Below are 15,078 nucleotides of genomic sequence, written 5' to 3' on the forward strand. Positions count from 1 at the left end.
ATTTGCTGTTTTGTTGTTGGTTTTGTTTTCATTATGGTCCCCATGTAGTTTGTTTGTTTAATTAAGATGATAGAACCACTTTCCTGCAATCCATTGGAACATCTCTTATTAATGTTCTTGCTACTCTCAATTACAATGCTGTCAGTCATTCAAGGCTATACCTCTTCTAGGCTCTTGTTGAGCAGAAAGAATCTTCTCTTTCAAGACCTTGAATGACTATATCCATTTGGTACTCTTGTATCTAATTTTGTGCCTCTTTATGGCTTATAATTATTCTAAGTCACCTGAATTTCAGTAGTTTATTCAATGAAATGGCTTCATAATGAAATAGCATTAGTTTAAAACAGACCACCTTCATGGATCACGTTAAAATCATATGCTCAATGGCTGCGAAATTAGTGATGTTTAAATTAACTGCATAGCACATAAATTATTGAAAGAAACCTTGTATCTTAATGCTTTTGTTTCAAAATGAGTACTACCTCCATTCTTATAGGAAATATTTTTCCTAATACAGGATAAGTTTACTCGTAGCAAATAAAATGTGGGTAAGTTCCTACCCAAACTGAATATGCCATTACAAAGGCATCCCACTGTTATTTTGAAGGCGTTTTAGTGTCTAGCTTGGACATTTTCACCTTTGCTGCTTTTGGTTTTGAGCCATATGGATTTAGCACACTTTCACTTAAAGCTCTTGGCTTTTAGTTAATACGAGTTAAGTACCTCTGAAAATAGATATTATGCCAACTTTGCAGAAATAAAAGTAAATTCAGGTCATATTACAAGAAGGTGTATCTTGAGTAGAAGGAACAAGCAAAAAATGTTCAAGTAATGTCATTTTGGAGAGCACAAAGTAACCTGGTCAAAATACAATAACTTATTTTGAAATGTTCAAAGAAATTTCACTATGACTTTTTTCTTTCAAAATCTGTTTTGTGTTTTTCCTTGAGTCTTTTAGCTATTCTAAATCAAGGCTTCAATTTAGTTTAGAAACTACCTTATAATACAGCTTCTGACACTTCCCATACAACTGCTACGTCTCTTCTGGCACGTAGTATCTTTAAGGGCATGATATAACATACAGCGTGCCATCTTTTCCATTGACTCTTCTAAAACAATTTCTGTCACTGCTTCTTGAGCATTTGCCTCAGTGTAACATCATCTAAAGTAAGGAAGGCCAGAGTATGTGACTGTTGAATTGAAACTCTGTACTTTTCTCCCTAGTTTTCCTGCATTTTGTGTAGTCCCTATTTTACCAGTAATATACAAGACTTTATTAATAAACCTTTATTGATTATATTTATACACTTGTACACTGTTGTCACTTTTTATTCCTTCCCCAATATTTTGAATAATCAGCTGTTAATAACCATAACTTCAAGCATCCTATAGGGATGTGGAGGGGGAAGTGGTTTTGAGCTTGTATTCAACAGCCAACACTGGAAAGAGCATGTGAGGAGGAAAAAATAATTTTTAAAACAGGTATTGGCAGTGAGTATGTGGTGTCAGCAGCAATATTTTGTACTTTATTCACTGTAGCATCTGAGACTTGCATAGAATACGAGTAATGTCACTATGTGGACATTGTCAAATTTACAGAGCAGGAAGAGAACCTAATCAAATGACAGAAACTGCTTGAACATCTCTAAAGTGGAGAGAAAACTGTAGAACACCCATGTTAGGAGAAAGGCAAAAGCTAAGGAATAACAAACTAAAATGGATATGTCTGAAGACAGGTCAAATGGACTTGAGGAACGTTGTGTGTTATCTGGCTTCTGACTCTCACCTACATCTATTATAGTCCTTTCTTCTAACGTATCTGTATGTGGACCTGCTGTTCAGTGTAGAATTGTTGAGGAAGATACCTTCCTATGCTAGACAAAATGCTGGACATTTAAGATCTGCCTTTTTTTTTTTTCCTGTAGAAGTGTAGGTGTTGGCACCTTATTTCCCAAAATGAAGTGGATAATTTTGAGAACTACTTCTTTGTATGTGACTTGGCTTTGGATTTTTTTTTTATTAGATGTTTTGTATATGAAAAATTTACACATGCTTATTTTTCATCTTGATAGAACTAAAGACTGATTTTGTTGATTCATACTTTGCAGCATTGACTTTTATGTAAACTGTGACCTGGAAAAAAGTGCACTGTAGCTACACATTTATACATTAATTTTAAATACTGAAGTACGCATTATGCTAAGACACCTCACTACAAAATACTTGGCCGTCTTTTGGCAGTTCTTTAGTGCCACCTACAAGCATGTTCATCTTAAGAACTGTGGCTGTCTTGCTATTAATTTGCCCTGAAGCATGGGAAAGGGGACTAGGATGCTCAGAAAATTGCATTCCAGATCAGTAAAATATATTAATTTTTTTAACCTCAGAAACAAAGCCATTTGCTAAAACTGTTAAGAACATGAAAACACCTTCTAGCCTGAGATAAGTAAAATGGTAAATCTAACTTCAAATTGGTTCTACGTTCCCAAATGCTAAGTAAGGCTATGTCTCACTAGCAGACCTTAAATCTTAAACTATATCCATTGCAGTCTGCACTGATTGTGGACAGATTCACTATCTGTGTTCCACTGTGTTTCAAGCAGCAAGTGCTCCTTGGCTGTGAGACTTGGTGAAATGTCCTTTCTGCCATGGCCTTCAGTGAAACCTGAGCACGTAGTGCTACTATCGGAAATCCCTGAGACTCACTCAGAAAGTAGTATCAGAAAGAGTTGTGTGCCTCAGTAGTGCGTGTGAATCCTGGCTAGTGTTAAAAGCCGTCTTCCTTAAAGAAGATAAAACCCCCACTTTCAATTACTGTTCTGTCAAACAGTAATTGAAAGGTTCTTTTTAATCTTTGAGAGCATGAGAAACACACTCTGTAGTTCCTGATGCTGCCATAAATCAAATGGTAACTCACACCCAGAGACTTGAAACACTTAACTTCGACAAAACAGTTTAATCAATGTAGTTGTGAAGAAAGTTTGTAGAGAAGACAACCCTTCCTTCTTAATTTTGCTTTTCAATATGATGTATATGTATGTGCATGCTTGCATTTTAAAATATTGTTGTGCTGTTGCTTTAGTAATTGTTTTTAGGAATTTGCTCTAAATCAAAAGATAATACTCATTACATTTCCTAGCTCTCTGGTGAGCTACTGTAGCTGATGGATGAGCTGAGAAAGAGGCAGCATGCATTAAGACAGTTACTAATATGAACAAAATCAACAAATTAAATTCTTCTGTTTTGTCACTGATCTTGCTACAGTACTAAGATAAAAATCTTTCCATATGTGAAAGACTAGAAGAAGCCCTTACTATCATATTTATGATTGTGTAGCAGGAAAACAGCAACAGATGTTCTAGAAGTATGTACAGCTAGTTCAGTTTCACCGAGTTCCACTACAGTGGTAGGTCTTGATTCAGGAGTTCATGGCTTTCCCATGAAAAGTGCCTGGAAAGATGTCACCCTTGTCTCTGGTTTTTGTGTGTGGTGTTTTGGGTTTTTTTTATTTTTTAAATAATGGGTTTTGGTTGTTTGGTGTTTTTTTTTTTTTTTTTAAAAAAAAAAAGCGTAGTCTACCTGCATGTTTATATATAATATAAAGTATAAATAATTTCCTATCAAATATCAGACTATTTCAGGCTGAGAACAGGATCTTGACATTCTGGTCTTCAGCTTTTATAAGATAGCTCAATACTCTTAACAGTCTTTCTTTCTGTAGCTTGTGAAAAGAAATACTTCAAACTCAATATGGTTTGAAATAAGGAGTATGTTTCTATAATTCAGAAAACTTCATTCTTAAATGCTTTTAGCGCATGAATGACTATCTTCTTGCAGGTTTGGTTTTTTTGGTTGGTTTTTTTTTTATTTAAAACTGTATATTGCAAGATTTATTGGTCCCATGAAATATTTTTGGTTTTGTGGTTTTTGTTTTTAATACCTCCCCACGTCTCCCACCCAAGCAGTTAGCATTGTTACTTTTTAGCAGAGTTCTGGACTAGATGAATGATTTGACCATGAGTATGGGCTAATTTTTTTTTTCTTTACATCTTTACTGTACTTGAATATTCTAACTTCAAATACCCTCCCCAGATAATGGAGTGAGGCTTTGGTAATGACAGAAATTATCACCTTACAGATCAAACTCTCAACAGAGATAGGTTAAGGTAATATATTTGTGTACCCTTTCTTTTTGACCTTTAATGTGTAGAGTTTTTTTCTGTTCACATTTTTCTCGGATCCTTCCTGGTGCTGCAATGTGTGGAGTATAGCTAACAGGTGAAGGATCACAACCTCCTTTGAGGTCCAGGCTGTGCAAACTCTTTTGTCCATCTCTGATGACCTAAACTGTGACATTCTTTTCTGCATGGTGCAGAATAATTTCTGTTGCTGTGTAATTATTTTATTGCATTTGTGGTCCTGAAGATTTTGTAAAGTTTTCATCTTTCGTGCTTATAAATTTTTAAGTACTCTAAGACTTACTTTAGCATTGGTCTGAGAAGCAGAGTTTCAGGGTCGCAGAGAGATTTCCTGCTCTCTGGCGGCCTTTCTATGCTTCTCAACGCCAGCACAGGACAGGAATAAGTTCCAACTTGATACGCAGTCTTTGATAGACTGAAGTGTATACTTCAGTCACCCAGGCCTTCTTTCTGAACCTTCAGTTTAACAGCGCAAGTCTTGTTTTTTGCCAGCTGAGATCTGCAGTTGAAATACTATTCTTATTTTGGTGTTGGTTTGTTACTTTTCTTGATTAATAGTTTTTATACATAGTACTAAGGCTACCCTAATATCTGTCTTCAAAATACTGGAGTTACATTGTCATGGTAGAATTATTTTTCTAGTATTTTCTTGCCCATGTTAACAAAATAGAGGAAAACACTTTTCTACAGCTTCTATTTCTTACAGATTTCAATCTTGACCTTGCTGTGAAAGAAGGACCACATTGCTAATCTTTGAATGAAAGTAAATTCTCATTAACTGGCTATTTGAAACAGTGTTCGCAGGATGTTTTCTGCTGAGCTTCTTTCTTAGTTATATAACTGAGTGTTGTCATCTTTCCTTTAATTGCAAGTTTCATTAATTGTTTTTGTTGTTTATCAGACAGCATTATTGAAACGGCAGAGTCGATACATTCGTTCAACAGTTCCTGAAAATGCAGAGAAGGAAGCTCAAAGCTTGTTTGTAACTGAGGTAATACTGGAATTGTATGTGGCTGTGTGTAATAGCAATATTATACCTGAATTGTTTTTCTTCTGCTTCATTTACTGTTTAAAAACAAGAAAAAAAGCCCTGAAAAAAAATTAAATATTTATTGCCATTTACTTGTCAATGATTTCAAGGGAAAATTTCCAGGAAAACCTAATATTTTTTCCATTGGTGGCTGGAAAAGAAGGATTACAGGATAACTTTGAATTATTTTGTTTGTGCAATTGGCTTTTGCACGTGCTTCTCTTCCACCTTGTTTATGCTTTTGGCTTTCCCAGATGAACATGGGTTATTTCCAGACATAATATTGGGAGAAATAGTAAATCTGAATGAATCAATCTGATTTTGTTTTTCCTGATAGTGTTTCACATCAGTCATTCTTAGGTTGTTCATAACAGTCTTGCACAGTTTGCTGCAACAGAGGTATATTCATAGCTGTAACACTTACAGAGGCCAAAATGCATTACAACTGCTCAGTTTGTATGCTATATGTAGAAGAAACATCCTCAAACCTAAAGGTTTCTCATAACTGCTTGCTTACATTGGCATTCCCGTGGTTCTGACTGTGATACTGTGTTTCATTTAGTGTCTTGTTGAAGCTTTCTAGGAATGAAAGGTTTAAAAATTTTGTCCTTTTTATGTTATCTACTGGTTTTCTACTGATATACTTTAAGCTGATATTTTAGCTTTGGGCAACCTGATCTAGTGGATGGTGTCCTTGCCCATGGCAGGGGAGTTGGAACTAGATGATCTTTAAGGTCATTTCCAACCTAAAACATTCTGTGATTCTATGATTCTAAGTAAATGTCTATGTAATTCCAAGAAAACTGAAGGAGCTCCAAATAGCTGAATCTACCTCAAACCTCAAAGTGTTTTCTCCACGGTGATACATGCCTTTAATATTCAACCTAAGCAACTCTTAGGTAAATTTGAAGAGGGTAGACAAGCCGGGAGGAATGTTATAGGTAATTCATGAAGTTTAATAAGTTTCTCCAGAAACAATTGCTGGGCAAGTATTTGTATTTTGAAATATAAATAAAAGATTTTTTTGAATTATTAGATGCTATGTTTGTGTACATGTAAGTCTATTCATGTAACATATAAAATTTTGTACCATATGGTTTCCAGCAACAGATTTTGTCAGTTTTATGATACTTTGATCAAAGCCAAGATAAACCAGTACTTTTATGTTGTAGCAGTATGGGTGGAGTAAAAAGGTATTTCCTGTGATCTAGTCCAGAGCTTAATGACATAATTGCTTTAAAACAGTTGGAAGCATGTAGTTTAAATATTAATTTAATTGCACTATAAATACAAATTTAAGGACAAGATGGTTTTAGTTTCTCCTTATCTGTATGTGTGAAATAGAATACTCAATTTTAATAATCCATCTGTATATTAATGCTGAGTTTTCTAAAGGCTCAGTCATGTTTTCAGCTTCAGTGAAATGCTACTTTAACTTTTCAGACAACTGAAGAAGTTTAATCCATATGCTGAGTGTATTGACCATTTTCTGGTTTTATAAGATACACTCTAGCAGATGATAATGTTCTATTGAAACATATCACTTGTTGCAAAAATCTGTATTGCACTAGACTGTATTGCAAAAAAAAGGAAGTATACAGAATTTTCTGAGATTGATGTGTAGCCATAGTAGTTCATAAACAGCTGTATCTCAAGAGATTTTCTTGTGTGTATGTCTAGGTAATGCTGTTAATCCTCTTCCAATTGATATTTGGTTTTCATTAAAACAGTGTATCAAAACCTACAATTCAGACTGGCATGTTGTTAACTATAGATATGAAGATTATTCAGGAGAGTTTCGACAGCTTCCAAAGTAAGTGTGTTATCTAGTGGTATAATAAAGATTTGAAATTTGTGAAAGAACTCTAACTGTATTTAATATGACTCTATTACAGAAATGTATTAATACATGTAATATGTAACTTGAAATATACTACATCAATGTTTAATAGTCAGTAGAGATGATAAAGGTTTCTTGGATGGAATTTATATTGATGAACTTGAAGGTATAAAATCTTGTTAAACCATTTTCTAGAAAGATACTGTAATAATGCTGCCCTATTAATAGGCAGGTCAAAACAAGAAACTGTAGCATTGACTTTGTGAATGTAAGTATTGTAACTAAAACAGGCTAATGTTTAGATGAAACAAAAACTGCACTATCCTGTTTTTGTAGCTTCAAAGGCATTGGAACTCTCTTTAGGAGCTTAGGAAATAGAACCTAACTGAGATGGTTAGAACAAATATTTGAACTAGTGCAGATTTTTACAGGATGATTCAAAGCAAAAGCCTAATCCGCATCTATTATGCACTTTCTAAACCGTCTGCTAGAGAAATCTTTTCCAACTTTTTCAATATCTGAGAGTGGCTGAGTACTCTGAATCCTGCAACTCTGGAAGATCTGTGTCTTCCTTATCTACTCTCCTGCATCTATCAGTTAAGAAAGCCTTCTGTTCCTGTGACAAGCTCTAATACAAAACCTGTGAATATAATTCAGTACCTGGTTTTTACTTGCCCTGAACAGATACCACGCTAGTCAATAGGAATTTAAATAAATGCATTGTCCTAAAGGGAGTCAATGGTTCCAGGTATGAATTCTTGCTCCTAAGGTATTAGGAGTGCAGTGAATGAGAAGACATTTGGTTCTCTCTGGTTACACATAAGGATAGTGACAAGCAGAACAAGAGAGAGACTGTGGTCAGATATGCAAATTAGGAAAATTACTGGCTAAGAAATACATTTAATGACAAAATACATGCTTTTGCTCAGTTATTCTTGTGCTTTTTACTTCTCAGGAAAATAACATCTTGATTTTTGCAGCTGTAAAATATGTAAGTAATCACAAAAATTCTAGTGTTTTAGAAGCTTTTTCTTTTATAGTAAAGGGACAAAATCGGAGAAGCTTCCAGTTCATTTATATGAAGTGGATGAAGAAGCAGATAAAGATGAGGTGAGATAATAGTAATTCCTTACTTTCTATTGCTTTCAGTAAAGAATGTTGGGTAAGGAGAGGTTGCAAGTTGGATTAAGTGTTGAAGTCCGGTAATAAAAACAGAGATTAGCTTGAACAGCCTGACAGGTAAAAATAACTACATTTTTTCCCAATCTCCTTTCAAATAGCCTGAGAGCTGTCATGTGAGTAGAACAATTTTTGACAGATGGTGAAATTGATGTTTTAATACTTGGTGATGTATAATCCTTCAGTTTTCATAAAATCTATCTTGTCTTATACTGTTTCTGTATAGATGCCCACATAGAGAGAAATATTTAATGCAGTTTAATCATGAAGTCAAGGAAAATCATGGGTGAATCTGTTCCAACATGACAGTACACACGCTTAAGCATGCATGACGGTATACCATATAGTGTGAGTAGTAGGTCACAAATTTGAGTGTAGGATAGGACCTGGAGATCTGTCATGGAAACAAAAGCTTAAAACAAACAAACAAACAAAACCCCCTATAACTCTAAGGTATTTTCTTTTTTTGTCATTGGCTTAGGGAAACCAGAGATATTTGTAACCTCAAGCAATTTTGAAGTATGTTTCAAATGTCAAAGACTTTTCTTTTTCAGTAACTGCTTCTGTTATTTGTGTGATTTATTTAATTTTTATCACACCCTGTTTCAAAACACAGTGTTGAAGTGCCAGTGTTTTCTTTTCTTATGAGTACTTGAATTCTTGCATCACAGAAAAGAACCTTTTTTTGTGCTTTTTGCCCTTTGATGATTACTTTGTTTCTAAATTCCTTGTATTTAGAACTGCTGCATATGAAATAAAAGTACTTTGTTACAAGTTTTCTTGGATTAAATGTGGAAAAAATAGTCCAGAGTGTGTATCTGAATAGGTAGATTCCTGAACAGATAGTCTCAGGATGCTGTTTCTCCAGTGTTGCTATTAATCTGCGCTGTGATATTTGGACAAATAATTTCATGCATCTATACCCAATCTATTTGTAAGATGGAAATAATTATGTTTTCTATTTCTGTGAAGTGAAAGAGACTTGGCATTATTTACTGTGATAGTATTTCAGAAGTGTTTTAGAAAACAGTGAGTTAAACATGAAAAAAATAAATGGAGATATAATTGGCTGTGATTGTTACTCAGAAAAATACTTATGGCTAGAATTAAACATTAAAAAACTATAACTTGGCTATTATCAGGTGGTATGTTTTTTACTGGGAAGTATAAGTGGGGAGGACTTCCTGTTTCCCTCTGCCCAGTTTCCTGTTAGAGCAGGCAGGAAGGTCGTATCTCTTTCAGAGTTAGAGTCACTGGAGAAGAGGTCTGTTATTCTTTGTTGAGGAACTTAAAATATAAACACAAGAAAAAAGCCTGCTAGGAAGAAAAGGGAGCTTAATGGGAATAGGGTGGGGGGACCATAAACTCTTTCCTTGAGGGAAGAATTAATGCAAGAGGTTTTTGTTTCAAACGTTACCATCTTTGTATGCCAAAAACCATATATGCAAATCTTAGATTAAAAGTTGTTTGGTCTTCTTTTTGTTTTGCTTTTGTTTGTGGGTTTTTTTTATGAAAGCTGATTTATTAAGAGAATTACAGACAACAAAAAGCTGCAAGTGATTAAAAATTGGAGGAAAATCAGATAAAGATTAGTTTAATCTTGCATCATTAAAAAGGAGAGAATTACCTTTCCAAAACTAATTCAGGCTATCAGGCCATCAGGTTGGGGTTTGTAAACGGAATTTTTAAATCAGCCCTGGGGTATGGGATCAAGATAAGGAATTGTTTTTGTTGAAACAGTTGCTATTGAAGTAAATTTTGGAGCTGAGTTTGTGGGAAAGATCATTAAAAAAGTGAAGCACAGTGTGCAGCAATAATAATAAAAGTGAGGAAATTAACTTACCAGTTGGAAACAGGAAATATGTTTTCAATGTAAAAGTCATGTATTAACAACTGGGTTCTGGATTCTTTTGTATTAACAGGTGGTCGGCTGGAAAGATTCAGTAGCTTTTTGGCTCTGTAGGCAGGAATTCTGCCTGACAGAAAGAAGGGATGTAACTAGAGAGATACAAAAGACTGTCAGTTTTGTTGTTAGGAAACATCATGCAGTTCAACACAGTTGGGAAACACTCCAGAGACTTTGCATTGGAGAAAAAAGTCTTAAATAGAGCTAAATCTTAATTTTTGTTAACAAGGGTAGTAAAGAAATTCTTGTCATGTCAGGTAGTCCTATGTAAGGTTTGTGAAATTACAGAAAAGCATTGGTTGTTCTGTACTAAGTTTTGAGGATAACTCATCATCTACTAATATTTCAGACTTCTAAGAGTGATTTTAAACCATCCTTTCCCTGGGGATAACTCCCATCAGCAGAGGTGGAGAATCATTCAGTTGTTGACTCTGTATCTTGATTGTTGTACAAGAAAAACTGTTATCTAGATAATAAAACAGGAGTAAGGACTAATGACTTGAAAATATGAAACAAGTACACTATATTGCTTGGACAGTGAGACTCACTGGGGTGTATGAAAATTTACTGAGTATTTCTAGTCTGTGCTTCTGGGGTATTATTTCAGATACTCTGATAGTTGATGACCATATTGTCCTTACTGGACCTAGTTTCCATAGTATCAAGCAGACTAGAGTCTTTGAGGAAACACATTGGTGCATCTTTTGCCTTCTGTTTGCAGTTTTTTGAAGTTTGGATGTGCATATGAATATGCAAGCTAGACAAAATAATAAGCTGTAAATAAATTAGCTAGTAACTTTTCACAGAACGTTCCTTGATTTAGTTCCAGAAATTAATATTATTCTAAAATTTGGTTTTAATGTTCAGTTGTTGAACTAATTATTCTATCCCCCATATGTAATCACTTTTTGTAGTATGTTCTCTTCATAGCTGAGAAAAGGAATTAGAAAAAGTAGTTGAGGCATTTGAGGAATTTTTGTATTTGGTTTTGGTGGTTGGTTGGGTTTTATTGTTTGGTGGTGGTTTGTTTTTTTTTCCAACTGGATACTCAGCTAATTTTGAATGTTTGGAAAATAATTCATTAGGAGTATTTCTTCTCTAGATGGTTGAAAAATCTTCTTACACATCTAATTCATTAATGTTTTTTGTTGTGTCAAAATGGGTTACCTCAACTGGAAACGATGGTAAAGTCAGCGTGGTACTGCTCTAAAAGATTACTTGAACTGCTGATATAATTGCCACAGAATAAATATTATAAATCTGTCATTTTGATCAGATTTGCTGGTGGAGTACCGCTTTTTGGTAGCTGTTAACATCCGGTGTGTTTTGATGTAGTTAGTAAGTTCCATCAACTGGCAGGTGGAAGAGGTGTACAGGCAGTGGGTGTGATGCGTGATGCGTGCATTGGTTCTGCTTTTTGTGAACTTGCCATTACTGCCAAGTTTGGTCTTGTTCTCTTTAGAAAGCTTTGATTTTGATCTGTAAAAGAGCACATCCAATTCAAGAATTCAAGACTTAGTTCTCTGTAAATTCTTAAGTAATGTCTTTGAAGTAGTACATATAAAGCAAAATGGTTTTAGAAATCTCTATTGAAGTTTTGGATAAGCATGAGGTTTTTCTAGTAATAGAAACTGGTAAAAATTATTGCACTGGAAGATTAGAATATATATGAAAAAGCTCACAGAATAAATGTTTTGAGTTTTGCCTCTTTCCTCTATTTCAGTGGGATTTATCTTGACTAATATTTAGCTATCTAGAAGTTGAATCATCCCGCTGGCCATGGAGAAAGCCTATATATGTGGCCAAGATACTTATCAAAAGTTAGATGATGTCAGTCTCATCCCTGGCTTTAAATAAAATAATTTGAATAAGAAAGCTATAGAATTTAGGCAGGGACTCATAGTACATTATTATCATTACATTATGAGCATAGCTATTCCATCTTTTAAAAATGACTTCTGAAATTTTTGGTAAATGTAACTGTTTCAGATTATGATGCAAAAATTTGCTGCTTTTTTTTTTTCTTTTTTTTCCCCTCCCCATCTCCCTTTCTTCATCTCCAGGATGCAGCATCTCTTGGGTCCCAGAAGGGTGGAATAACAAAACAAGGATGGCTGTACAAAGGCAACATGAATAGTGCAATCAGTGTGACAATGAGAGTAAGTTTAAGAATGTCTTACACAGAGTAAAAAATGAACGCCAATACTAAAATATCACTGTGCCTTTGAGAAGTCAATTTGTATGTGGTTTGCTTCTAAAAAAAAAATAGTGTGGGATGAAAGAGGAAAACTTGTATGTAATTTATAGCTGCGAAATCTTACTTTCCTTTTATTCTACTTAAATCAGAAAAAATGCATTAAAAATCCAGTATGTGGGAGAAATCCAGCATTTTAAATAATTTCTTAACTGGATCCGGATGTGTTGTTAGTAGAAAAAGGTCGATGTAATACGAGTTTTTATTTGTATCACCTCTTTCTTTAGAAACAAGTTATTTTTATAGTTATCACAATAAATATCTATTATGTATAATATTGTAGAGTTGGTTTTAAATACCTGATCATGCTTCAAAAATACTTTTAAATAATACAGTACAATCTTGCTGCAGGTTTTTCAGTTACACTTTTAAATTTTTTTTATTTTTAAATTAATAATTTCTGGTTTGTTTTCTGAGGATACGATTAGGTTATGTGTAAAGAAAAGGGTTTTTTCTTATAAACTACTGTGTAAATAGCACTTAATGGATTTTGTAATATGAAGCCAATTAATACTAGTATTGTAATTTTTTTTTCTTTCCTCCTTTCTTTTCACTAGTCATTTAAGAGAAGATTTTTCCACTTAATCCAACTTGGTGATGGATCCTATAATCTCAATTTCTACAAAGATGAAAAAATATCAAAAGAACCTAAGGGATCAATATTTCTAGATTCGTGCATGGGAGTGGTTCAGGTAATTATAATTATTCTGCCTGTTCAGATAACTTCTGTCAGATGTAGGTTGTATTATTCAGAGGAACAATTAGATACACTGCATCTCACAAAACCAAGATTTTTAAAGGACAGGAGGCTGAAGTTTAAAAACCTTTCTCAAAAGAACATAAATTACTAGTTGATGTGAAGTATTTATCAAAAATGTCAAACAAAATTAAGGCAAACACACAAAAAAAACCCCAACTCTGAATCATGTCAAAGTAAGGGCAGCATAAAATTAAAGTTCATTTCAGTTACATTTGTGCTTACATGAGCTGTAAAATGTTTTGCATAGCTTCTTGTGTGGGATTTTTGTTGTGGGAATTGTATTAAATTCAGTCACCCTTCCAGATGCTTTCATTTGACCTTTACAATGTTACTCTTATGTGCTTTTCTTTATTTTAAAAAGTTAAGGGCTTTGGTAAAATGTTTGTCAGTAGCAAGTGCCAAAGAAAAGATTTTTTTTTTTTAATTGTGATTCTGTTATGTATTTACAGTACAGCATGTAACTGTTTTGTTAGGCACAGCATACCTGGAAAAAACTCCTGGGGTTTAGGGTTTTAACTTGGATAGAAATAGGCAAAATTTAATAAAAATGTATTTCTCAAATAATATTTTTCTTAGTATAAGGTGGTTTGAAGATTTATGCAGAGATACACAACAGCTTTACAGAGGATTATTTTTTCCCAAATAGCTTAATAATATTTTTGGATACACATGTAATAGATACTTTGCAGGGGAAGTCTTGTAACTGTAATAAATTTAATCATGTTGCAAGTTGTATATACAGATTTACACGAATTGTTTTGCCTTAGCGGTACAATTCTGGACAACTTCACTGAAATGAGATTGATTTGTGTTTTTAAAACAAACCAACAAGCAGAAAAAGCGGTTCATAAACACAGTTTGTAGTCTTTGTCTTGCACTTAAAACGTATCTGGTATCCCCCTGTCTGATAATATAAATTCTCCATCCTCTGGGCTGCTTCTGGCCCCTTTTGTTTCCAACTTTGGCGATAGCTCATTTCTGGTTCTCAGCCTGTGGCTGTCATACAGACTATTGTAGGCACTACAATGTTAGTTTACATCATCAGAAAACATTGGGATTTTCAGAAGTTACAAATGAAAGAAAGGCACTGCAGCACAGGGAAAGGCTAAGTCCTGCCGCTGGGGACAACAGCCCCAGGCACTGGTACATGCTGGACAGGCCACCCAGCTAGAAAGCAGCTTGGCAGGAAAGGACTTGGGCATCCTGGTGGACGCCAAGCTCAACGTGAGCCAGCAATGTGCCCTTGCGGCAAAGAAGGCTAACGGTGTCCTGGGCTGCTTTAGGGACAGTGTTGCCAGCAGGTCACGGAAGGTGATCCCTACTCCCTGCTTAGCACTGGTGAGGCCACACTTGGAGCCCTAGGCCCAGTTCTGGGCTCCCCAGTACAAGGGAGCCATGGACATACTGGAGGAAGTCCAGTGAAGGGCCTCACAAAGATGGTGGGCTGGAGCATGTCTTCTATGAGGAGACACTGAGATTGCTGGGAATGTTCAGCCTGGAGAAAAGAAGGCTCAGGGGGATCTCCTCAATGTACATAAATATCCGAAGGGAGGGTGTAAGGTGAATGGAGCCAGGCTTTGCTCAGTGGTGCCCAGTGACAGGACCAGAGGCAATGTGCACAACTGAAACACAGGAGGTTCCCTCTGAACATCAGGAAACACTTTTTCACTGTGAGGGTGACCGAGCACTGGCAGAGGTTGCCCAGAGGTTGTGGAGTCTCTGTCAAAAGCTGCCATGGTCCTGGGCCAACTTGCTCTAGGTGACCCTACTTGAGCAGGGGGGGTTGGACCAGATGACCTCCAGAGGTGCCTTCCAACTTCTAACTATTCTGTGATTCTATTTTTTTGTTTATTTTGTTGTTTTTTTTTTAATCTTGAAACTCCCCTTTTTTTCTAAATCATCTTTTAATA

General features: G+C 35.1%; 1 protein-coding gene across 9 annotated transcripts in view; it reads left to right on the forward strand.

Annotated features, from left to right (window-relative positions):
* The window catches only part of DOCK9 (dedicator of cytokinesis 9), a 140,115-nt gene that overhangs the window by 46,374 nt on the left and 78,663 nt on the right, over positions 1-15,078 (forward strand). For all 9 annotated transcript variants that reach the window (XM_075740962.1, XM_075741016.1, XM_075740999.1 and 6 more), the window contains exons 3-7: positions 5,101-5,190; positions 6,960-7,042; positions 8,110-8,179; positions 12,218-12,313; positions 12,966-13,100. In XM_075740962.1, coding sequence (XP_075597077.1) covers positions 5,101-5,190; positions 6,960-7,042; positions 8,110-8,179; positions 12,218-12,313; positions 12,966-13,100 — 474 coding nt within the window. The remainder of the gene's footprint in view (positions 1-5,100; positions 5,191-6,959; positions 7,043-8,109; positions 8,180-12,217; positions 12,314-12,965; positions 13,101-15,078) is intronic.

Source organism: Balearica regulorum, chromosome 1, assembly GCF_011004875.1.
Source record: "Balearica regulorum gibbericeps isolate bBalReg1 chromosome 1, bBalReg1.pri, whole genome shotgun sequence".
Lineage (NCBI taxonomy): Eukaryota > Metazoa > Chordata > Aves > Gruiformes > Gruidae > Balearica > Balearica regulorum.